A 27,079-nucleotide genomic window follows, 5' to 3' on the forward strand; every position below is an offset into this window, starting at 1 on the left:
CTTTCAGGCAGCCAACTACTTAGAAAATTTCTTATATTTATTTTAGTCTTATATGATATGGTAATGAGTTTGCTAGGCTATTTGAACTCTATTCCAATACCTTCTAGCTTTCTCCTGCTTTCCTGAGATACACAGAGAGCAAGAGAGCAGGACTTAATTTTCTCACTAGTTAGAAAAAAAGTCTTAAAACAATATAAATTATTTAGCAAAAGTATTCTTTTTAGAATACTCTTATTAGCAAGAGAGCTTGCTATGTTTCAGATAATGCAGCAGTAGAGCAGAAATACAACGCAAGGTTTTATAATCAGTACAAACAGGGAAGACTCTTACTCAGTGACCTGACCTCAGATACCTCCTAGGCCTCTTGCAATATCCTGTATACTTGTTCTGACCAACAACTTCAGTAGTATTTTCTGTAAAAGATGTATTAAATTCTTCCAAGGTTAATATGAAATTTTAAAAGAAAAAAAATTAACAGTTACTGTTACTAGTGAACTTCTTTTATCTAGACAAAAATCAAATCCAGTTTGTAATAAATCAAATCTTATTTTCAAATATACTACATAATCGCAAATACTAGATAGTTTCTTTAGGCTTGCACAAGACATTTTCTCTCTTTTATACCATCATGTATACTTTTATAGAATCCATAATTCCCTATTACACAGAGTCAATTTGTTTAGGAAACAATAAAGGGAATGCTTAAGGGACATATAAATGACCAGAAAAGGGATAGGAAGATATAGAAATGCCTGCCTCTATTTCTAAACATTAAACTGTTGAAAAAAATGAAGTGTCCACTTATAACCAGCTATGCAAAAACTGTCTTCTGGCCTGTGACAGGGCCACATTGATCTCCATATATGGAAAATGAAGACAATGACGCTAACAGCTAAAAGATAAAATGCAAAAATAGTAGATTCTGTATGGTCACCGTAGCTAAATAAGATGGTGAAAGCATAGCAAAATATATAACAAAATAAAAGGCTCTGAGATAGGGTAAGGCCTAGTCATAGAGAATGAAATATTCCAAGGTCCAACATTAAATTCAAGCAGTGAGTGAGTTCCCAGAACAAAGTGATTTTTTAGAAGAGTGAAAGAGAAGTAACATAGACGTGACACCTTCAGTAAAACAGGTAATATGAACTTAACAAAATCATATTAACATGTTCTAAATACGCTTAATAGACTATAGGTTAGCATAGTTTTAGAATGTATCAGAAATTAGTCTCCATTTTGTAATCAGAGTGCAATTCTACCATGATTAAAAGGCTATGACACAGCAGCCAAATCTCCAGACAAATAATCGCAGCGTTGAGAGCCTTATCCCAAAATCTACATGTGTCTCTCCTGCAGAGCAGCAACGCATGAAACACTGAAGGAGTCTAACTTTCAAGTGTGAGAAAGGACAACATTTCCCTTTAAAAACCCAGATCACTTGGACTGAATCTACCCTTGATGTAAAGAACCAACATTCTTTCGACCATCTGGGATTTGAGCCTTTTGCTAGTAGCCAGCACCATACTGGAAAGGAATAGGGGAGCAACAGCACAAAAACGCTTTGTCAGATATAAAGATAAACCAGCTTCGATTCTGTTTAAACTTTTGTTCAACCAATATTTACACATAAAATAGCACTGACTGTTTACATAACGCTGTCCAACCTAAGCACCATGATATTACAAGATTTGCTTTGTCAAAATAAAATGCCTTCAATGCTAGGTAAGAACATGTTGCACAACAGTGGGAGGATAACACTAAGCAGTTTTGGCCAAGGACATTAGAGGAAATTCTATTAATTAAAAATCCCTTCAGTGTAGAATAGTTATGCAAACCATAAAGATTAAAAAGACCCCATAAAATAAATGGCACTGAACACAGGTTCTGCAGTAGAGGAGTGAAGGAATATCTCTTCTTTTATTGGAAAAGTGCCTGGGAAATTGATACTACCAATCAAGGGTTTTTACCAGGCACTGGAATACTATTTTGGCACCTGATGGATGAGTGGAATTTCAATAAAAGATGAATGTGAGAAGTTAAGAGAAAGATTTCTGATGAAAGAGCTGTCTAAAGCCTTACTCTGGCTGTTTTTCCTCGCACCTTGAAGAGACCTCTGAAGATGACATCTTCCTTTCTGACCTCCTCAGGGTACTTCCCACACCTTTCTTTACAGTGAGTTCTGTGCCTAAAAAGGTCTTTCTCTTTCCACTTAGGGTCAAGTTTACAACTGCTAGTATCACTTCCTGATGGTTTTCTTCTGGTTCTAACCTTCTGCAAACTGAGCAGTTTGCTCCTGCTTTTTTTAACCAGAAAACTGTTATGAAAGTAATTGGATTATTTGGTCTTTGTGTGTCAGTGTGTGGCCCACTGCATGTAGATTCCACTGCTGTCTACTATGGAATCTAGTTCTTCATTTAACTCGGTATAATTATTAGAGTGCTCATCAATGCTTTTGTATGAAAGATTGCATCAAAGACTTGATTGAGGGCAGCTGTTAATTATTACTACCATAAATAGTAGTCTTCTGAAATCTGCTTCTGATAAAGATGAATGTACTCCTTTGCTCATATGCTGTTCCTAGAGTTGGGGGGGGGGGGGTTGTTATGTTTTTGTTTTTGTTTTTTTTGCATAGAAAAAATATTTACTGGCTGATTCATTGTTTTTGTTGATCCCCTGTGCTTTTGATCTCGGCACACTCGGACAGCTAAACATGGCAGAGATGAGTGAAGTATCATGAAACATGCAATGCTCAGTCAATTACATAATTAGATAAAATCTACTGCCTAGATCAATAAGTGGTTTAACAAAATGTCCCCCAAATGGTCTGAGTCCATAGAAGATGGGTCTGAGGAAAATAACTTCCTGTGCTCTCTCATATTTTGTATGACATCATTCAAGAATAAAAAACTTACAAGGTTCACATTTTGGATAGGCTTGTTAAAGACGAGGCTCGTCCTTAACAAGGCTATTCTGGACCAGATTTCTGAGCCTTTTAAAGCAATATGTCCAGAATGCTTCTCCACCCCTCCTTCAAACAAGTACTTGTGAAATGTGGTTTTATGTCCTTTAAAGTATCCCTTGAGAACAACAGTAATGAAGTACAATGTTCCTTTACCAAACTGCAGTATAAAATATGTGAGTGTGTTTGTGTCTTCTGTCATCTATTTGATTTTATGACAAGGTGTAAATTTTAATTTCAGTAATAGTGTTTACAAGTTCCAGGTTTTGTGAATTATATAAAAAGATTTACTGAAAAACACCAGAAGATGGTTTAAAATCACTGACACACAAATATCCTTAGAAGGCAGAAAGGCATTGTACATGAGTATTCAGTTATGAGCTCAAAAAATTAGCTTTAGTTGACAGAACTGTTTATTTCAAGAGCAAATCATCTGAATTCTTTGGTTAGCAGTTTTTCAGAATATACTTTATCATTAATGTGAGGAATTCCCATTTAAACTTAGCATTCTCTTAATTTACAAGCACAAACATAATATGTTACCCTACATAGTAAGCTGTTACCAATTATTTTGATTCTATATTCTGATTTCAGTTTAAAAAACCCAAGTTCTTCCAGCTCTAATAAGCTAAAACATGTAACAGCTAATATTATAGTCTGAATTAATTTTTGACATTTCCTACTTTTTATAGCTACAGTTTTTCCCCCATTTTGGGGAACTGGGTTAGAATGACAAACACTATGGTAAAAGTGTTAACATTAATATAGCAAGGAAGGATAGTAACCTTCAGAACCTCTGCTAGAAGCACAAGGTATCTGAGCAACCTTGCAATGTTCAGCTACCATAACTGTTATTGGATAATGTAAAATTGCCTTTGTAATACTCGACTGTGAGGATGCCTGCAGTGATATTGTCAATGCTAATTAATGTTACTGTCAATGCCATCTCTGTTTAAAAAAGAAATATCAAAGAAGACGAACAAACACAAAGCATCACAAAAATCTGTCAGTCGAGGGGATCATTTCAGAGTATTTCATCATCTTTGTCAGCATGGCAGATTATAATAGCCACTCTCCTAAAATCTTGCTTGTTAAAAGTAGTAAAAAAACTTAACAGAAAATGTTCTATACTGATTGTTATTTAGAGAACACCCAGTACTTACAGATAGAGAAGTCTCACACTCCATCACAATGAAACATTGCTATAACTGCAGGCTATTTACAACCTTAGATAAGAATTTTCATTGCAGACAGATAAAATTATGTGTAGTACCATTACTATATACCTATCCAGTACCCTGTGTTACATTTAATTTTAAATAAAGCAACATCAGTATTTGTCTCTTAAACTACAGTATATTAGAATGTGACATAACTTCCAGGACGAAAGCTGGATGTAAACCGGAATCATGTATGAAGTACTCTCTCAAATGCTAAAGATTAATTTCTGTACTTGCTAATATCTAAATTAATGTTTTTATTAACATGAAAGAAACCTACAGTTGTTGGCAAAGCTACATAAAGAAGACTGGGACATGCAGACTCAAAAGCCCCTTGCAGTCTCCTCTCTTCCCTGCTTAGCTGGTGTACTTCACCTGGGCTGTAGTACAACATGTGAATGAGGGTAGATATCCACTGATCCAGACATCAACGTTACTGTTATTCAGGGGAAATTGCAGCTACTGTAAGAGCATCAAAACTATGCATATCAAGAGACTTGGTGTTAGAATGCAGCTGTCAAAGGCAAGGGAAGCTTTGACATTTTGTGTGTTACTGAATTAAGAAAAAACAGTATGGAATCCATGGAATAAAAGACCATGAGAATGCATACAGAGAAAGGAACAGAATTAAGGTTATACAATCTACTGACTCCTGCTTCTGTTTCCTTCCTCATCCTTCCTTCCTTGCTAACACTGTTTCTCTCTCCAATGCTTTTTTTGCCCCAGTCAACTTTTTCCTGCCACCAATAGTTGTTTTAGTACTTGTCTCAGCTGCATTCAAATCAGGCAACTTCCTGGACCCAGCAGGGATGTCACTGAGAGTAATTCAGACACAGGCTCCCTACTCTCCATTCAGATAACCAGATGTGGTCCTTGTGGAATTTTATAGAGCTAAAATTACAACAAAAGGTCTGCTCAAGCTTTCAGCTCCAGGCTGAAATGTGTCTAGAAAAGGCAGACTCTTCAGAAAATGTTTGCTAAATGCTAAGAAGTCTCTGCAAATCACATGAGAAGTACAATTTTTCAAAAGCTCCATTTGCCACAGCAAATTTAGGAAATGTTTTGGTAAAGGCAGTTAAAAACACTTCTTTGTCAACAAGGCCACCCAAATTTCAAGTGCCTTTCTTCCCCAAGCATGAAGGTGTTACAGCCTTTCAAAGAAAGGCTTGTCAGAATCTGTTCAGTATGGTCAAAATCATGTATTTCTTACCCTAAACTTAGCACTGCTATCACTCTCCATAATAATAGTATCAGCCAATTTTCTTCATAGTTACTTTATGTGCCTTTGGCGTTAAATTGAAGCTTCCACTACTTTTGTATTACTAGTATGGCTTGTAGTATCTGCTTGCCATTTTGTTTTCCCTTTCCCTGAATAACAGCCTTCGTTCCTCTCATACATCTCCTGTCTCATTCTTTGTCTCAATTTTTTCTCCCTTGTTTCTCTATGCCTCTATTTCTAACTGACCTCACCAATCCTCCTTGTGTGTCTCCACACCCCTATACATATCCCTGCATGAAACAAAAAACAGTTTATCCTTTAGTAACTAGCCAAAGATCAACTCAAAAAATGAAAGTGGTTCAGTGTTAACTGTACTTTTGAAAATCAATTTTCTGCAGGTTTTCTCTTGCTGAGGAAAACAAGGAGATTACATCAGCATAAATGCCTGTGAAAAAAATCATAGTCACTAGGCGTCTTATGTAGAGAAACATCCAAAGCAAATGAACCGTGGGGGTTTGAAGTTATTTATAGTACCTTCTACTTAAAATTTATGGAAGGATTTTCCCTAGGGCCTTCACAGTCCTACTGATTCAACTTCAAGCAAAATAATTATAGATTACTCTTACCCGATAACCTCTCCAGAATGACTGAATTACTTTGCTTGCTTCTTCTTCAGACAGAAGGAGAGACAGAGGAATTGGTGGCCTAGGACTAAAAAAAAATGTTTTGTAAACAGACAGGCTTTAAAAGTAAAATACTTTCTTCCCTAACAACCTATCTTATAAAAAAGAGAAAGGTTGTTTGGGAGCTTGAAAGATACAATTTCTTACTGCTCCAAGATAAAATGTGCAACGAACAGCTCCCTTAAAAATATATCCTGTATTATACTACACTACAAACATTTCTTCCTTAAAACAATAATATGACTTATGACTTATCAGGGGCAGTAATCTTTCTTATTTTTCTACCTGGGTTTCAAATTCCTACCGTTATGGTAGGCGTTTTGGGGAGGAGGTGAAGGCTTGCAATTTGTAAAACAAGAGGAGGTTTTAGTACATGCAACAATGAACGGATTTATGACATAAAAGTTTATAAATTACTTATTAAATGTACAGTTTAACTATGTTTATTTACATTATGATTTCACCTAAAAGAGAAATGTATTGAAAACATTAATGATTATCATATCCACATGAACGTGTATCCATGCTTAGAAATATCTCAGCAAGATCTTAAAATGCTGAAATCTTACTTTTGATAATCATATACATATTGCTTGGAGATAAAAATAAAGTAATATATAAAGTCAACATTTAATTTTCAGCCAAAATACATTGTAATTTGAAATCATTTGTGATTCTGTTGCTTCCAGTTTTAATGGGAAACACCTTAAACTAAAATTATGTTTCAGCATCACTAACAAAGACTAAAATCACTATACCAAATCTTGTTTTGCAAAAGCCTTTTTCTACGAATGTTGATTTATTTCTCGCACATAGTGATCAGAGTGTATCATTTGAAAGGAGAAGCCAAAAATAATTTTTATATACATATTTTTATATAATAAGTGAAATCATATTTAAAGCCACTGAGCTATAGGGAAAGAATGCTACAACTCATGAAAACATCATCTACAAACAATAGACTTGGCACAGTCTTGGCCTGCTAAGAGCCACTCTCCCTGCATGGGACACAGATTGAACACAGGTTTGACCTGGAAGACCAGAGCATTATGAATCTGGATAGAGCAATAATTTGGATTTACCTATCAAATAATTTTTTGCCTACACCAATCTTAAACTGTGACTGTTTTATCAAAATTAGAGACACATGCAGCATCTGCAGGAACATGTAAAGACACATATACCGTAAAGTCTGTAAGAACACAAGGTATTCATCCAGTCTTACGTTTATTGGCTAAAACATTACTTCTGCCATTTCTTTTGGAAATATATTTCATAGTATACTGCAGCTCAGGCCAGAAGGCTTGACAGCTTACAGTTTCCTTTTGCTTAATATCATTTATATTTGTCTCTGCCTTAGTAAGCTTCCTATGCTCTTTGAGCCCTTTCTCTTAGGGCTTTTCTTCACTGAAGGAGCATATCAACTTAAAGTACAACCTTAGCTGTTATTCAATACTATACCAACTACATCATTTGAGTTGGTATACTAAGTTAAATTGGTCTCATCATCATGTCAGCTGGGTTTTAGCCTACATGTATTTTATGTGAAAGAAAACCTCAGTCTGTTTGGAAGAGTGGAAATAAGGCACTAATAAAGAGAGGCCTCTCTATTAAGCTAAACAGTTATAGTTCTGTGAACATTAATTAGCATTTCTACTGCTCAAGGGAAATCGTAACTGCTGGACAAGCAAGGCTTCCCAAGCAAGCTGCTTTTTATAATCTGACTTAAAAATATGAAGTTGGACTGTGCTGGTTTTGCTGACAGACCCACATCCTCTATTCTATTTTTGTTCTTTTTGAAAACCAAAACTTTAAAGTGGGAAAATCAGAGAAAGAGACCTATAAATTTTACAGCAGTTATACCAAAGATATGGAACTGTCTCTGAGAATGCGTATCAGTCTCTAAAGCACAAACTGAGATTTCTTCTAGTATGCAAGGCTAACTCTGTCATTCCTTTGCTTTCATTTTTAAGTAACAATGTTGTCTAGTTTATAAGCCAACACTAAATTTGAGAAAGCAATATAAAATCGAGCAAGACAAATAGGACTTAATTTTCAGTATGGCAGTCACTGGGAAATATCAATCATTTCAGCAGGGCAGCTTTAAAGAACAAAAGTCATGCCAGGTCCATTTTTGTCTAAAGGAATATACGCAATTGGCTTCGGGTCAAATAAAAATAGAAGCTGAGCAGAGGCAATCACCCATCAACAGTGAAGCAGGAGAAGAAGGAATATGTCATTCATGGCAGAAGACAGCTGTATCGCTCAAAAAAGATTACAACTGTAAAATGTACAGTAACTATATTCTGCTTATTTAGTCTTTGATTAGACACAGTCTTAAAAGCCCACACATTAAAGATTTTGATATCTATTTTGATATATATACCAAAAATGCTGTGTAACTTAAATTGCATCTGTAAAATAGCATCAATAGAACAATTTTTCAGAAATCTTGTATTTTACCAAATGTGAATAAAGCAGACACCAACCAGAGGACAGTTTATTTTCAGGAAATATGTTTCTTACTTTCTGAGCAATCAAGCTTATACTGATATTGATTATGTGAGATACTTATTAATTACATAACATTATGAAGATGGAATTTGGCACCCAGAAGATATAAACCACACTTGCATTATGTAAAAGTATGAAGTATTGAAGGAGGTTCTTACTGTATACCTGAGTATCCAATTTCTTCTTACACAGAAGCTGGGTTTCTCAATGAACTTTATGCTCTCAAGAAGAAAAAAGAAAGACTCTCCTTTATCTTGTCAGAAAAACAGAAAAGCTAACATATAGAGGTTTATAATCACACTGATGGACAGCGTATACAGTGAGCATTTTTACTGCAGTAATCTCCAGAAGCCCCAACTGTCATTAAGCTCCCAATCAGAAAATAGAAAAGCAAATAGAAAGTCTGATTCCTTCCTTGGAAAGTTTACTGAATATAACAAAGGTAATATATGGAAAAATTTAATCAAGCAAAATTTTCACTATATATCATTTAGGATTTTGTAATTGCTGTTTTTTTTCAACTCCATTTCCTAACAGCAACTCAAAGTCTCCATTCTTGCAGCTCCCTGCCTGCAGGATCACTATGCTAACTATGAGTATCAGTACCTGTAACAGGATGGTGGGCAGGGAGCAGCGGAATACCCAGGTGCAGTATGACAGCCACTGCCATATTAAACAGCCAAAACCACTTCACCTTTAAACTGACTGTGATGGTTACTAAATATTCTTGAATATTTATATTACGGGAAAAACAGAGACCTTAAATGCACCTGGGAAATGTAAGAATACAGACAATGACAAAGTCACTGCAGAATTCACAAACTAAAAGACAAAAGAACAGACAAAAGAATAGGGATAAATATAGGACACACAAGTAAATGAACATGGTGTTCTGCATAACTTTCAAAAAGATTCTGATAAAGTCTTAGATTTTGAAAGTACTCAAAAAATTCAGATGCTGGTCTGAAGCATCAAAAAAATTGCTTTGCAAATTTTTCAAAGTAATTTTCTATTTTCAGTATTCTTATTTTCATTCAAAGAATCCAGAAATACTGCAGCAGTACCCCCTTTTGTAATTAAGCCTTTCTTCTTACATGCCTATTCAGCCATGCAAAACCGTGCAACAACAAACAAGTATTGTTTTGATTCGAAATAAATGTCTCCAGAATCTCTGCTTACAGACACTATTAAGGTTATTTGCCCAAAAAGTAGAGAAAAGATAGCTCATAAACAATCAGGTATTGAAGCACTTGATCTATCTGATCTGGTATTTAAAACCAATTAGAAATACTGATCACATATTACACCATCATGAGCCCCACAGGTTTACAGGGAAAGATTCACACATATACTTCATAAAAATATTCTGGAACATTTTCACAGGCCAGACTGAGTGCGACCTGAGACGTTTCTTGTAAGAGATTATTAGTATAAATACAACCATTCAACAGTCAGAAAGAAATTACTAACTACTGGTTTTCTTTTGCTGTAATCTAAATACACTAGAATAACAAAAAAGTATTGGGGGAAAAAATCCTTATAATTTTTTTAAGCTGACATTTTTATGCATTTTATGTAGGGTACATCTTTGAAGGGTTGTGAAAGTGGAAATAGCCAAATTTAACCTTCTGAATAAGGAAATGCAAACTAGAAGGCATTTTAAAGTTTGGTTCCTGCTAACTGTCTAAGCTCTTTTCTTCTCTACCACTTTCTCCAAGTAAAAGTTTCTTGATACTGTCAATAGCTGGATGGAGCATAAATAAGAACACTGCGATCCCTTTTCCCTCTCTATTCCTTGCATCTTCCACAGCTTTGCTGGCCCACAATTTTGAATCTCCTCAAATATAAAGGCTATAGGTTGTGAACAAAGAAAATATTTCACTTTTAAATCAGCTGTTTCATTTCTGTCTCAGTCAGAATTGTAATAAAAAAAAAGAATCGAGATGCAAATTTCAGTCTTGAATCATTTTGTTTTGTTTTTGCTGACATACAGTGATGAACAGATCTAAAACATGTAAAATACAGACACTAGTGTAGGCTAGATACTACTACTACTACGTTTTCTCACTGTCAGTTTGACAATCTTTACATAAATTAAGGCAAATTTCAAAAATGCATGAGGATATATAGCCACAAGACCTCAATCGCATAAAACACTATTGCACAATATAAATATTTTATATATAAACTTTGTGACAGAAGTCCTGACAAGGCAATTTTACAAATGCACAGTTGTTGGGTCTTTTAAGTCAAAAATTTCACTAGCTTGAATGCTACCTCATTACTAGAATGGCAATTCTTTACCCTGGACCCTTAGAGAATAAAATCCATACAGACATACTTGTTTGACTTTTCTGTTATTACAGTCAAATGTGCTGCTCATCATACCAAAAAAATTTAAAGCTCAAATTATTAACAGGAAAGAAAAGAAAAAACATAAAGCAAATGAAATATACACTAAACAAGACTGGTTTACAGACAGCCTAGTGAAATATAGCAGTGTGCAGAAAGCAAAGTCTGTAGAAACTGGGCACATTATGGAAAGAAAGAAATCAGCCACCCATGCAAAATTACCCCTATTGGCCATCTGAGAACTGACAATGAAATCAACTGTAAAGGCAGCTGAGACCAGTAGACTTTGCCTAATTAGAATACTGAGGGGGGAAGGGGGAAAAATCAATGTGAACGCATGCCTATATAGATATTTGGCAAGAGCAACTTCTTCAGATTTAGTGATCATTTATAGACATACATATCTGTTATCTCTCCACTTCATTAAAGGCATGACAAATACATTTTCTCTGTATCTGCACATTTGTTTTGGTATACACAGACAGATAAACCAGGAAATGTGTCCTGAACTGAGTATCGAGAGATACCTCTATACAGAAAATGAGGAAATGCAGTTTTTTCTCAAATCAGTTCTTACAAATGAACATTTATTTATAAAAGCACCTTCAGTTCCTGTGACCCCTGTAAAATATGCACACAAAGACTAATCTTCAACAGAGGAAAATAGACATGCCTATTCCAATCCTAGATCTATATACTATTCTCTTTCATTGAACATAAGTGTTGAAGGTGAACTTGAACAAAACTGAATATTATTAATTTAATGTCACAGTAAACTTTTATGATGCCAATATCTTTCAGAGCAGTGGAATTTTCTTTTACTGTTTTCTTCATATTCCTTTAATTAAGGGGTTCAAGAAGGTTGGGAAATCACACTCTCATGATGCTCAGAATCAAGACAGCCTATCTATGCTAAAAAAGCAAAACTTAAGGGGGATCAGGGCATAACACAGACCAATCTTTCCTTCTCCCTGATTCAGTACAAACAGCTTCTTTACTTGTGATGGAGCTCCACTGCTATTCAACCAGAAAAAACACTGGAAAATGCTGACAAAATGCAACTGTGTTGCTCCTTTGCATATTTATAGCAGGAGTACAAAACATTCAGGCTTTAATTCTGTTTAGTTTACTTGAATAAATGAGTTGTCTTGAATGTAGGAATAGGGACAACAGTAAATATCTGAGTAAGTTTCAAAAACTTTTGTTAGTTGCTTGTTAAAACTACAGTTTTCTCTCATCTTAAAGGTACAGCTGTTCTTCAAGACAACATAAATATTGTGCGTGCTCCTGGAAGTGAAATGGAGATTGACAGTCAGTGTCGAGGCTATTCCTTCTCTTTCTTTTGAAATCTGCTTTAGTAATCAAGGATTCCCAAAGGATATAGTATTTGTCAGTTTTACTGGTAGCACAGGGAACACACTGGAAAGCAAGGTAAGTATACTAAGGCTTTTTATCTACTGATGTCTCAGCATTTACTGTAAATACTAGAGCTGGAAACAAATTTGATGTAATTTTACAGGCTCCTTCATCTACAGCAACCAGCTTCAAATTAAAGCTATGCTGTTTGCATTTAAAACTCTGCAAACAGATGCAGCATTTAGGTCTCCTTCTGAGGAAAAGTAGGCTGCAAGATCTCATTCAGAAACATTATAATGAAAGTAAGGCTTATAAGACTGTGGCTTTGACTATTCTTAAAAAAAAATTCAGCTTCAAAGAAAAAACTGGAGGCACTGGAGAACAGCCAAAAAAGTCATATTCAGGCATGAACTATATTAAAAAAGCTGGATCTCTGATAGAAGAAAAAAATTATCCTTCTGTTTTTTTTTTTTCTAAACATGAAGATTGCTTTGTACTAATAAAAAAGCACCTATTTAACACAGGATAGGAATGTATTCCTATTTAACAAACTTTTCAGAATGCTTTGAAAATTCAGGCATGCAACTGAAAAAGCAAAACAATTTACTGCTTAATTATTTGTAGCAACGCTTTTTACTTCTGCTTCTTTATTGTATCATCTAAACATTTAGAAGTAAGGAATTTTCCCATCAAAATTTGACCAGTGTTTAGCATATTGTCTCTTGCATATTCATAAATCCTAATCAAGAATTGAAAACTGCATTACAAATAAACATGGAAATGACAATAAAAAGCACTGAATCAAATACCTTTTATATCTCATACCCAGAAGGACATAATAGTAAACTGTTTTTCCATTTCGATTTAATATTGCAGATCATTCACTTTGCCCTAATAACGTTTATTTTAGAAGCAATATTTGTTAAGAAATCTGTAACTTCAAAACACGTTTAGAAAAAGTTGCTTTCTCATATAGTACTTTAAAGGCCTAATTTTTTAGAGGATTTAAGATCAAGTATGTATCAGTTTCAACAAGACTTTGACACTTCAGTGTCCTTGTGGAGTTGTCACTATGTTATTTAGGAGCACAAGTCCTAACAGAAGCTATGAGTCATTCAGGCTGTGATTCCACAGTGTATTTCTCTTGTTGGCAAAGCTGACTTAAGCAGTTCCTGCCACCACCTCTGTGTCTTACTGGCTCATTTGTTCTCTTCACCTTGCCCCTAGCTCTTCATTTTAATCCTTTGTTTGTGCCAGTACAAAGGCTTATGAGACTCTCAGGTGAACTAGATCAAAGAACTGTTCTAACATTATCAATAACTATACAAACCCTCACTTCATATTTTTGCAAAGTTGCTTCTAATTCAGAGGAGGTCCCTGATCAGAATAGCCAAGCAACCAAGCAAACAGACCGGGCGGTATTAGCTTGGCTGCAAGCAGGCTGGGGTGAAGGACAGGAGAGGGCAGGGAACCATTTAGGTCAGCTTTGCTTCCAAGAGAAACGTCTATAAAACCAGTCTTAGATATCTTATCTTCGGTACAGACATCCACCCTCACAATTCAGTGGTATCCAAACTGGCTTACTATTCGATGGCTCTTCACTTACAAAATTAATGTCACAGCCTCACTCCATTTCACAATCAGTTTCCAAACTACAAAATCCAATGCCTTAACTGGCAATCTTGTTGGCAAGAGCCAGTGGACTAGATAATGAAACTCGTAGCTGTTGGAAGCGTCCCATCAATGGTACATTTAATGGCTGGGCAGTATGATGCAGCAGTAAATACCCCAGGGTAATGCAGTTGAGATGAAATGAATCGCTCTCCAGAGATGTCCCTCTCTTACTACAGATACATCCTACACAACTCTGACCAGATGACTATGTTTAAGATAGCCAAAGTTAGAGTAGATGAATCCCAACTGTCCACGCCTTCATCACCAATTTGTCACCAAAGACCTGTGAATGCCAAGGAGCTTTCCTTTAGCAGAGGCAGCTATTCAAAATTCTAAGCTTCTTCTAAAGGATTTTGTCTGAAGTTCCACAGGACAAGAGATCTAAAACACTCAATTCCCATTTACATAGCATAATGAAGTGAACATGTGTACGAAGATACCCATCTCTGACTTTTCACTGACTACCAACCTAGCCTCCAGAAAGATTTATAATGGAAAATTTTCTTGAAAATCTGGCCTTTACAATTTTTTATTCTCTCACTGTAAACTACTACTTTGCTTTTGTTCTTTTTTCATACAACAGTTACATTGTAAAACAAACTGCAATCTCAAGGACAGTAATGTTTCTTTCAAAACTACTGCATAGCTTGGTGCTACAGGAATAACAAGGAATATGAGAGTGGAACTGTCAAAATGAGTTGTATTTCTCAGATGCAAAATCAAAAACGTCTGCGTAAATGCAGAAATGCATCCTAATACCAAGTATTAGTACAGGCATTTTAAAAAAGCTGCTTACAGTTGGAGGAAGAATTTCAAGACTGTATAGCCTCACAAAGATCTTCATGCAAGCAAGCAGCATGGAAAATATTGCTTATAAAGATATTCATAATACTACCACGCTATCAGAATGCCCTGCACTCTAAAAAAATTTAAATGTTTAATTATACTAAACTAATTGCTCCGTAAATGATCCTGGTACAAAATACTTTGTAACTAACGTACTACAAAGTTAGAAAGCATCACATAGTTATTTGCTGCACATAGTAAAGGGCATTTAGAGGGCACAATTAGAATCATTTAAGCTCTATTACTTTTTTGGAATAACCAGGGGAAAAGAATAGAAGGAGAAAAGGTTACTCTGAGTACTGCGATAACTTACTGGTCCTTTAGCCAGTCGCTAACAAAAGGAATGGAAAAGAATTCTGTGAATGACTCATCTTTCCTCTTTGGGTTCTGGCTGATTAAAAAAAAAAAACAAACTCATATTAATTTAAATTGAAGCTATTCTATTTGTAAATTAATGCCTTTAAATCATTAGGCATAATTAATTGTAACTGCAATGATTAACTTACTTGTATAACCACTCAGTTAGGAAATCACAGGCAATGAATTTGGTTCTTTTTCTCTAAAGATAGAAAATAGTTTCAAATTATTTATTATCTTTGGATTGGTCACATATTTTTACTAGTGGAGAGGAACAGAAGCTAAATTGATTGCTTTTATTAAATAAAATATACAGTAGATTACTCTGTGTACTTTAATATTGATAAGGTCAACAGTCAGTGGCTCAGACAAAATTTTAGAATTTCACTTGTCAAAATGCTTTCAAGCCAAATCTAAAAATGAGTGAAAAAACTGTACACATTTTGATATTTAAATTGATATTTAAACATCAAATATAAATATATAAACATATAATATATAAATATAAAATATATAAAATATCTATCTCTACATATAATTGATACTTAAATTGATATTTGCTGCAGTACACCTATAGCAAATCTCTCTGAAGGGTATTCTTTCTAAGTGGCAATCTCATTGCAAAGAAATTAACAGAATTGATGGATGTAAATACATTGCATATTATTTCCCATTTTGTTCAAACTTCTATTATCATACCTAAAATACTTTGTTGTTTTCAAGGCAGAGAAGGAAAATGGATGGAATATTGTTTTTCTTTTGTCTGGAATCAGCTTGGAGGTGCTGTGCATACTCAGGCACACTTACCAGAGTATTGCATGGCTGCTCAGTTAAAATTATCTGTTAGGTAGTCCAGAGCAGAAGGCAGAAACAAAGCTCATGTATATCCCCAACTGCAGATACCATGGACAGTACAAAGAACCAGGTAAAAAGGTCCAGAGCCTGGAACTTTGGAGCAAAAAAATTGTGTCCTTTGCTCCTAGTTCTAAGACTTCACCACCACCAAAGGCAATTTTGCAAAATGCTTTGCAGAGGCTTATCCTCAGTGACTCATGCAGACAGGACCTGTTTAGTTTGACCGCTTTGCACTCTGTAAAATAAGTTTGTGCAGTTTAGAGCTAGATTGTATGGCATTCTCTAGAAGATATCCCAGAAAGCTTTGAATTTTCTAGGTGAATCTTACCTTTGGTAGGCATACAATCTCTCAAAGTTCAGGGAATTAATGCATGGCATAAATTGTGGTCAACGTATTATTTCAGCCACAAGTGAAGTGGATGAAGAATATTAGGTAAGGTCCTCACTGCACAGTGAAGGACACAAAGTATTCATGTAAGCAGGGGACCACAAAGCATGACTTCTGATCAGTATGGAATTGATTGGGGTCTTCCTTTTCCTAGAGATTTTCTTTCTGTGCTCCATCCTTACAGATTAGCTGTACAAATGAGTGTAGATTCTTGTTCTGCTTATTCACAAACCAGAGGAATCATGATGTGTGGAATACAACCTAGACTACTGGCTGGAACGACAGAAGAGCTTGGCTAGTATCTTTTGGACTCCCCTCTGATACTAGATGTATTGCAGGTATACACAGTCAGAGAATGAGCACTAAAAGACATTAAGCCACTGTGGAACAGAGACACTGAATGCTTTATCAAAATAGCAGCTATTTAACTAAGAGAAAACCTAGTTTCCACCCAGAAAGTAATGCTTACCATGTCAAATTAGAGACTCAACTGCAATCACTACCTTTTAGAAAAACACTTCACAAAGAACTTCTCTGTGAAACTGCTAAATGTCATGAAACAGGTTGGAGTCTTGATTAAAATGTAAGAAATTAAGGCACTGCTAGCAGTTGCTAGGAAAAGTTTATGCATGAAAGATTTAATGCATGAAGGATGACTTCATTCTACACATTATCTTTACCACCTTAATCCACAGTTCTCCCTGTGCTGCATGAATATGACGCAAAGTGAACAGAGAGGCAGAAAAAAATATGTTCTACATGGCATAATTCTCTCAAAGTTTAGGGAATTAATGCATGGCATAAGTTGGAGTCGATGTATTATTTCAGCCACAAGTGAAGTGGATGAATATAAAGTCCTGACTGCACAGTGAAGGAGGATACAAGGTATTCACGTAAGTAGGGGAGCACAAATGTGCAGCTTAGAGCTAGACTGTATGGCATTCCCTAGAAGATATCTCAGAAAGCTTTGAGTTTTCTAGGTGAATCTTATCTTTGGTAGACATACAGTCTGACTCCCACAGAAATAAAGAGAATTGCTTTAAGAAAAAGTAGAAGAATAGAATATTGCAAAACAATTATCAGTCTTGAACCCTGTGTATGTTAATAGTCTGCTTCATCACAAAAGCCTCCAGATTCACGTACAGCTCTATTAGAGCACTTGGAGGTGCAGAAACACACGTCTCCCTAACAAGTTTTCCCCGCGCTTGTCATGATAATACAAAATACTGTTCCTAGAAGCTAAACACCTAAGCTTTAAGAGACCAATATGTTCGCTGGAGAGCTTTCTACAAATTATTTTAGATGTCGAATGGCTAAATTCTGTCTTGAACTGAGTCTGAAATTAAATAGCAGAGTCTGATCCTCCTCGTTTATACTATGGCTACACTAAATCACTGCATTAAACTGGGCCCCATAAGGCAGTGAACTGTTTCACAGAATAAATTCTATGCTTTGACAATAAAATTCAATTTAACCTAGCAGTTGTAATTTATTCTCTTTTAAGTAATTGCTCTTTCCTTTGCAAGAGGGGGAAACAGATCAAAACAGTGCTATCAAAACAGTTATCACTGAAGGAACTAAACTGAACTTGCTTTATCCCTGTTAGACCCAGTGAACTTATCAGGAAGGAATTCAGTCCATCTGAATATTTTTTTTTTACTTTATTTTTTTTTCCAGGCAACTATTCTCTTTTTTAGTCAATTAAATCTTCAGTTGTACAGCAGCTGACCTTTATAGAAGGGAAAAAATGACATAAATTGACCTGCCTTTGGCACATTCTTCCTAGGGTACACGAATCAGGATAAACACAGGAAATATCTGCACAATGTGCATTGTTAGCCTGCAGATGTGTTTATAAACTATTTATACTCAGAATTCATTTCCCATTTTTCATCTTCTATATGATATGTTTGGTAGTAACAATGCAAAAATATTGGTGATCAGAAGATTGCAGAAGTCATTAGGGAGAATTATTTCATTCGCTTTCCATTATCTAATATAGAGAGTCTGCTACAGCAACCTCTTTCTGTGATCATCAACAAGAAAGAAAAATTGGAGCTATGGTAATAAACATGTTTAAACGTTGTTGAGTTTTAATTCTGAAAAATGAATGTATTAGTCAAGTCTCACAAGACAAAAGATTGAAGAAAAGAGTCTTTTCCGTTCAGACACTTGACAGTACATAGGATAAAGCACAGGAAAACTTATGGTAGGGGGAAAAAACCCTGCTTCAGCAAGGGAATACACTGGGTGACCTGATAGGCTTCTTTCATCTCTAATTTAAAAATGAAGCTTCTACACATTGTTCTCATATTTATGTCAGCCTGAAGTCTGCAAATATATCTAGCAGCTGGTTGTTTTTAAGGCTTTTGCATTTCAGATTCTTCAAATGCACTACATAATGCAAAAGGGACTGTTTTAAATTAACTGTTTACATTCCTATAGTTCTATATCACTTTTCAGGTAAGATCTTGCAGATATCTTTCCTACGCAAATGACTACATTCAGCATAGCCTTTTCCCTTTCCTGACTTTCCCTTCTCATTCCACAGCTCTTCCTTACCAGAGATGAATGTGTCTTGTCTGCTCTCTTCCTTGAATTCCTCTGTTGGACCTATCACCCGATCTCCTTTACCCCAATTTCAATTTCTAATTAAACTCCTTTACTTAATTTTTCACTCTCTTCTCATTCTTCTTTATTCCCCTTCAAAACACAAAAATTAGGGCCCTCTTCTCTTATCAAAAACCCACCCTTCATTCCCCCTTGCTGTTCTCTCCTTCTGCTCCCAGGCTCAGGGAACACACATGGCAACCACTTTTGCTGTTCCTACCTTTCTTCCAGGGCCTCTTCAATCTATCTTCTACTGCTTTATTCTATTGGAGTTGACCTTGACAGGCTTTAACAACTAGAGTCTAACCAAAATTCAAACCCAGTATTCTGTTCTCATCCTTCATGATTTCAGTGACCTTAATCACAATTCATCATGTTCCTTTCTTGTTCTCTCACGAATTCCATGAGTATTTCTTCTCTCAGTTCTCCTATTTTTTGAAGCTATCTTCCAATGTGTTCATCAGAAGATTCTTTTTCCCTGTCCCTAACTTTCTCTGGGGTTTCCAAGGGCTCTGTGTTTGATCATAAAAATCAGTTCCAGTCATTACTCTAAGTATTTTAATGCAAATTGGGCCACGATCTTTTCTTCTAACCTATACAGAACAATACATTTGTTATGAATCAAAAGTATAATTAGAGTTTACATATTTCAGTCAAATAAGGAAACAGAACATCCAACTATTAAGCACCTGGACAGCAATAGAAAATAACACAAATATTCCCTTGTCTGTCAGGAATGAAGAGCTATTGTTTTACTAGTTATTATTTCAAAAGAGGAAGAAATTATGTCATAGTGGAAAACAATCATCTGACATAAAGTGACATAAGAACTTAATTCCCTAGTAGCCTGACATTTCTCCCTTTAACGGCAAAAATCACTTAGTGCCTTTTTTGATAAGATGTGCTTAGTTTTATGAAGTTTCCAAATATTGGAAAAAAAAATGTTTAAACTTCGCATTTGATTTTTACTAATTTATTATAAAACAACACATACAGATCCATAAACAAAATCTATTTTCAGAACACATACTTCCTAAACTATATACCACAAGGTACTGAATCTTTACAAAACTATCTTGGACTAAAAATACACAAAGTAAGCTCAGATTTGTGCTGAGTTTGAAACTGAAATATTTCTAAGAAATCTCATTTTTTTTTATTAAGTACTGCTTTATTGCGTCTTATTCTTCAGCAGTATTTAAGACCTATTAAGGACTGTATTTTAAGACAACTTTAAGATATGCCTTTTTCTATTAAAAGAGATGTGCTTCCTTTAAAAAAAAATAGAATCGATATACATTTCATTAAAAGTGTGATGAATAATATATATGTTCAATCCATTCTTGGATAGATAATATAAATGTGATGGCAGGAATGATGTACAGACCTGCCATTCCATAACGACATGCAGATTAACCACTTTCCTATTTCACAGTATTAATGACAGATTATAAATATATATATATGTCATATAATATAAAATCTATAAATCTATAAGCCAATCGGCTTTCAGACACATCCATTTTTGCTAAGTTTTTGCAAGGTTCGTACTAACCTACTGTTATTAAAAGTACAGATCTGAATCTGAAAGCCAAGTTTGGGATGTCCATTCAAGCATTCAAAGTTTTGTGTATTTTTGGCTGTGCCCAGGCATGCCCAGGATAGTGGCAAACAGTGCACATGTAATTTTTATGAATTGTTTCACAGTGTCTGTTATCACATATACGCAGGCCTACATTCAGATGGCATACAAAAGGAGGTCACTGTCAGTAGCAGGAGTGGAGGTAGATCAAGACATGAATAATAATCCACTAGTAACACAAAGTCTTCCTCATCTAACAGTCATTCTCGTCTATAACCCCCAAAGCCCAGACTACATTCCTCAGATAGGTATCACATATACCAAAATTACTGCTATTTATATTAATTGCTATTTATATTATGATACTGCAAGTAAGATGGGGCTCAGATGCAGACATAAAGATATAGGGAAGTTTTACACTGAAAAGTGTTGAAGAAAGACAAAAGGTAGGAAAGAAATAGAAGAAAAATTACTTCCATGGTTGGAGAAAATGGCAGAAATGATGAAAGACCCCACAACTCCCAGTTCCTAATCTATTGCTGGGAGTCTGTGTGTTAGACTGTGATGATACAATCAGCTTAACTTTGAACCAGTTCTAATGTATTTTTAAACATTCCAACATACAATGAGGAGTCTCTTACTACATACATGTTTACACACACACAGATACAAATATATACGTATATGTAGCAAATAAAGATAAGAAAATACTGTCTTTATAAGCTCATTATGCTAAATACTTTACCTTCCACTTAAATGGAATTTTACATTTAAAAAGCTAAATTTAGCATTTAAAAAGCTGAAATACAAAAAAATATATATTTTAGGATGCCAGCCTAGGTAAAATAATTGAGTAATGTAGTAAATTGTAGTAAGTAAAATTCAAGCTCTCTGCTTCACTCTCTTTAAATGAGCAATGTGCAATAATCTGAAAGGAGTACTGTTTCTCTGAAATACACTATTTAGGCTAGATACAACTGGATTTTTACGGAAGACTTGGTGTGACTTAGAGACTGTCATATTGATCAAGTGTGTGTAGTATGCAGTCTGTTCTAAATTACGGAAAAAAAGAACATTCAGGACTGACTTGTTCTAAAACAACACGATATGTTATTTTGTATTATTGTGGTTGGCTTTCCTGTGAAAGACCAAATAATGAAATACAGCCTGTGAAATAAAAAGCTCTAATTTCCTGCCCATGATTTGAATTGAAAACTAAGAACTAACCTCAAAACACTTCTCCTTCTTTGCTTGATGTAGGAGTTCAGCCATTCCAGGTAAAAGTATTGGAAATATGTAATACTCTAAGTATTCTCGAGGAGAACCTGGGTAAAACAGTACAGTCTTTACTTACAGGTAAGCACTTAGATTTCACAAAAAGACAAACATCAAATAACGTAAACCGAAACAAATATCAGTTATCAGGACCATCTCAGCTTGAACCAGGAACAGATTCTTTCGATTTAGATACAGCTACAGATCTGTCTTCATTTTTCTTCAGCCAAGAAAACATAAACTTGAGTAAATTTCAAACTAAAGGTACATCAACACTGCAGTGTGCCCCAACAACTACAGTGTGCCTCAGAGATGTCAGGCTTAGTTTTAAATTAGTTAACTCAGGCATCAGAAGCAGTTCAGCTACAGAAGTGAGAAGCAATGTGGACCAGTTTACCCTGTCAGGAAGAAAAGTAAATTAGCCTGCACTGAATTCTTGTACTGTTACAGCTAAACTACTTTTGGTATCTATATTCACATCCTTTACACACTGCAGTAATATAGTTGGTCATAAAACTGAATTTCTAGAGGGAGGAAAAAACAAAGACTGTATTTCAGTGATGCCCTGATTTCCTTCTCATAGTTATTTTCTACATGCCAATTCCTCAGGAAATTTGAATATTACTCTATATACGCAATTTTGCCACCTTGGCAGGGATGTCTAAGTTGGCACCTCTCTATTTTTGACTACACTGCCCCTACATTCAAGTCTACTTGCCATACTTAAGAGTATGCTAACACGCACTGACAGCACCGAGTTCCACACCAAAGAAAGCAGCTGCAGTCACCTTCACCAAAAAACAGCGGTGATATTGCTCATGTTCTATACATAGCCTAATGGTTAAACACATGCCCAAAAGAGAGACTCAAGTTCAATTTCCTTCCCAGCTTTCCCCACATCTCCATCTTCCCTAACAACACCTTTCATTACAAACTTATAAACTAGGTTAAGTGGAGGATCCTTCTATCCCTTCTGTTGAAGACACCATACATGGAGAAACTCAAGTTTACTGAGCCAGAGAGACCGCATCAGAGGGAGCATGACACCAGATGAAGCCACAAGAGTAATTCCCTCAGAAGGTGAACAAAACAGAACTTGTTAGCTTGGGAGGACTGGGGAACAAACACAGACGTACTCAGTTGGTATCTCTGGAAATGTGCTACACTACACCACGTCAACATACCAGGTTAGGTCACCACTGCTAGCTAAGGAGTCTCAACATCATAGTCCACTCTACAGACTTGCTATACCTTTAGAAATCTTAAAAGACTAACAAAAATTCTTCAGATCTTAGACAAGAAGGGATGGCTTATTAGCTGAAATGCTGTCCTCAGTTTAAAGTCAGACCGCCTGCCCCTGCAGTAAGCATTCAGGTCTTACTGCAGTACATAAAGATTCAGTTACAAAAGGTTTCTCTTCTGGCAGAACACAACTGAAACATGGAATTTATTCTCTGCTTCATACCTTTAATTGGTTCATACACTGCCAGAAAATAATTGGAAGAAGGCTATATATATAAAAGCCAAGGGTAACACTCCTTCTAACTAACAATAGGAATTCCTAATAAGCAAGAATGAATGGCAGAGAAGAAAATAAATACAGAATGAGAAGTGATGGCAAAAAGTGAGGAATGAAAGACATAAGGAGGGTTGAAAGAAAAGTACATTGCTACTTGGTGAATTTTTTGAAGTACAGAGGCTGATAAAAAGGGAAAAATAGAACTTGAGAGGCTGTTTCCATTCTAATTTGTGATCAGATATACAAGGATAATATTTTGAAAGTAGTTTTCAGACTCAATTATATATTTAGTCTATTGATCTTAGTCTGGCATTATTAAATTAGAGGAAAAAACGCTTTTCTTTCTCTAAGTGGCTAAATAAAAAGCCACTTATAAGAGAACAGAATTATTTTAACTGCAAGACACCGCTACTGATTTCTAATGTGTGTACCATCTCATTTGAGCTTTTTTCCATTGACAAAGGGACCAAGTTGGCTCCCTGTTTAAAGAACTAGGGGACTAATCATGCAAATTCCACTTATGAAAAAGTGTTGTAGCTGTTAATACTTTAAAATGACAAATCCTTGTCAAATGCAAGAAAAATAATCACAGCAGGGTTCAAGATAATATACACTTACTTACATGTTTTTGGATCAGGTGGTTCTGAAGAGGTAGTTGCCTCGCATATGGAAAGGAACTGCTGGCCAACAGTATTAGCTGCAGAGGCTGTGTAGAATTGTTCCATACATAATGGCTGCAATATTCCTGCCTCCAAAGACACCTGTCCAAGATAAATGCAACTCACGTACATTTCCAAGCCAAACTATAAAAAAATAGAGTAGCCAATTCAACAGGAAAAAATTATAAGGTCAGGTAAAAAAATAATGCATGTATAATTCTAATTAAAGTATTAAATGATTTCAGTGTTTTCTAAGTACTTTAAAATAAAGAATTTCACTTTAATAAACTTCTCAGTTTCCAGCAGAATAAAAACATCCAAGCCTAACAGAAGGTACATGGCTGTTTTTAAAATAATACGGTGAGATGTCACAATTTAAAATACATTTTTTACCCATTCTAAGAAATAGTAACTCTTTGAAAATTAAAAATGGCAATGTTTTCTGAACCAGCATTTTTTCCACTCAGAAGTTTATATGTGTGTTTCTGCATTGTTTGGAAGTCACTCAACTTTTAAAGAAAAATAACCTTTCTTTTAAACAAAGCACAACGAGACAAATTAAAAGCAGATGCAAATCTAAATTTTAAGTTTCCCCTCACAGAAACAGTTACGCATACCATAAGAAAGCATAGTCCACAATTTTACCTATGTTTTTAGTAACAGTGAGCCAGAATAGTACTCTTAACAGACAGTGAACTAACATGTAGTTATTGTAACACGTTTTCATAGCAAATTAATGGTTCTACATTCTTGCGTAGTAAGAGGTATCTGCCTTTCTCTAACAGGTGCAGTTTACTGTCTGTGAACACAAACTTAGAGTATACTGTATGCTGACAACTGCAGATAGACTCATTTTTAACATATGCAAGATTCATAAACAGATCATTTGGGAAATTAGAAAAAAAAAGTACTAACATGAAAAGGTTTATTATTCCATTATGACATGAGAAGCGCAAACAGATCAATATATTATGCCCAGGTCAACACCCCAAGAAGCATTTACTAACCTAATTTAATAAGGGCCTGTAATGATGCTAGTTACACTTAGGGAAACAGGATATATTATAAATGTCTAACCAGACCAACTGTCAAACAATTTAACCTCTAAAATCTTGACTTTTAATGTAATAAAGTAACCTAAATAAGGTGTAATAAGATAAAATGTCTACAAAATGCCTGGTTTAAATGAAAATCAACTTTGTATCTGATGCCCAAAAGTATTAATTTCTCTGCTCATAGAATTGCTGGAGACAAAGAATTAAAACTTTTGAGACAGACAAACCAGTTTAATGTATTGCTTCTGTCTACCAAACGAGTTTTTCTAGAATTAATTTATTTGGCCAAAATTAGACTTAAAACAAATTTGAACGGGTATAACTCTGCTGATTTCAACAGCCATATCTAAATAATCTGTCACATATGTGAAACTGGGGCATAACTTTTGCTACGCTTGCACCCCTCTTTCTTGCACATTTCAGTACTCAATCTGCTTGCAACATCACAGCAAAGAGATCCCTGCATACTTCAGAGCCACAGCAGATAGTCATAGCAGAAAGACAGTGAGATGCACAAACCAAACACAGCTGGTAGTCTAATTTTAGGATAGTATTGGCCAAGTTGCTTTAAATAAAAGCAATAGTTTGTGGAATACCACATTCGTTGATTCACAGAAGTTGTTTACAATGTGTAGTTTTGTTTTCATTTAATTTTATGAAAGTCTGTTCTGTTGGTACCTAATTTTCCCATTTGGTTACTGAAAATTTTTTAAAATCAGCCCTGTGAAGATTTTTTTTTGCTTCAACTACACTCACAGATTCTTGCTTTGATTCATAACCATCTGGAAAGGTAGGTTGTTCTGCTTCATACTCTGAAAGTAAAAAGAAGCACAGCATTTATCCAAAAGACTTAAAAACAAATATTTATTTTTTTCTTCTACACAAACATTGCTTCCTAAAGCTACTTATTCTGGACTGACACAACAAAAAGACCACTAAATATTTGTTTAACATGGGATCTAATGTGTTAGAGCAAGTGTGAACTTTAAAGTCTCCTGCCTTGGCTTTAAGTCAAGTTTGAGGTTCTCAATAATAAAGGAACCCTTTCTTGAGGAAAAGATTTTTATCCAAAATCATATTTAAAAATAGTTTAATGTAAGTAAAATGCAGATGTTTGCATGGAATTAGTCATTCTTTTTACTAGTATTTAATAGTGCTTTTTGACTTGGATTCCACTATAAGCAATTAAATCCCTAGGACATTGCTAAGTATTACTGTCTCCACTTTCAAAGAGGAAAAAATGAAAACACAGAAGCAGTACATGACCCACATAAGATTACTGAGTGAATCAGGGTAAGAAAAAAAAAAGACAAAGAAAATACGGAGGAATTTGTTGTAAATTAAATCAGACCGAAAACTTAGGAAAACAGGGGCACATTACATGCAAAACAGAATTTTACGTGAAGAGTTCATGCAAATTTCAGGATTTCTACAGATAATACCATTTATCCCCCCGTTCTAAGTTTAACATGTTCTTACAGAAGGAGGACAATGGATCTGATATGAAAAACTTGCAGGTTACACAATACAGGGGAAGATTCCTGCAGACCAGACAAGCAGGCTCATCATTCTACCAATGTAATGATCAGATTTACTGGCGTCACTGCCTCCGTATGCAGTACCGAGGCCTCTGTCGAGTAACATTAGAATAAGCAACTTTACTCCTACATTAAAAGTGGCCATTTTAACGTGAAGTACCTACTTTACTGCAGGGCATTATCAACTATTAAATAAAGAAAACACCATTTGGGCATCACAGCGCTATCAATGCTGGATTCCCGGTTTCCTGGACGTCCCTCGCAGTCCCAGTCACCACCGCAGGTCTCGGGAGAAGACCGACACTCCCGTCGGTAGGGACTGCAAACGAGCGCGTTGATTCTGTATTAATTAAACTTGCATGATGACAGCAATAATACTGTCACCTCTCTGCTTTCACACGGCAGTAACGGAGTTCCC

General features: G+C 35.4%; 1 protein-coding gene across 3 annotated transcripts in view; it reads right to left on the reverse strand.

Moving 5' to 3' along the window:
* IQCK (IQ motif containing K) overlaps nucleotides 1–27,079 on the reverse strand; it is a 47,538-nt gene that overhangs the window by 19,795 nt on the left and 664 nt on the right. For all 3 annotated transcript variants that reach the window (XM_064520314.1, XM_064520315.1, XM_064520316.1), the window contains exons 2-7: nucleotides 25,880–25,935; nucleotides 24,032–24,170; nucleotides 21,843–21,940; nucleotides 15,330–15,382; nucleotides 15,137–15,214; nucleotides 6,025–6,109 (exon numbers count right to left, since the gene is read on the reverse strand). In XM_064520314.1, coding sequence (XP_064376384.1) covers nucleotides 6,025–6,109; nucleotides 15,137–15,214; nucleotides 15,330–15,382; nucleotides 21,843–21,940; nucleotides 24,032–24,170; nucleotides 25,880–25,935 — 509 coding nt within the window. The remainder of the gene's footprint in view (nucleotides 1–6,024; nucleotides 6,110–15,136; nucleotides 15,215–15,329; nucleotides 15,383–21,842; nucleotides 21,941–24,031; nucleotides 24,171–25,879; nucleotides 25,936–27,079) is intronic.

This window comes from Dromaius novaehollandiae, chromosome 14 (genome assembly GCF_036370855.1).
Source record: "Dromaius novaehollandiae isolate bDroNov1 chromosome 14, bDroNov1.hap1, whole genome shotgun sequence".
In the NCBI taxonomy this organism is placed as follows: Eukaryota; Metazoa; Chordata; class Aves; order Casuariiformes; family Dromaiidae; genus Dromaius; species Dromaius novaehollandiae.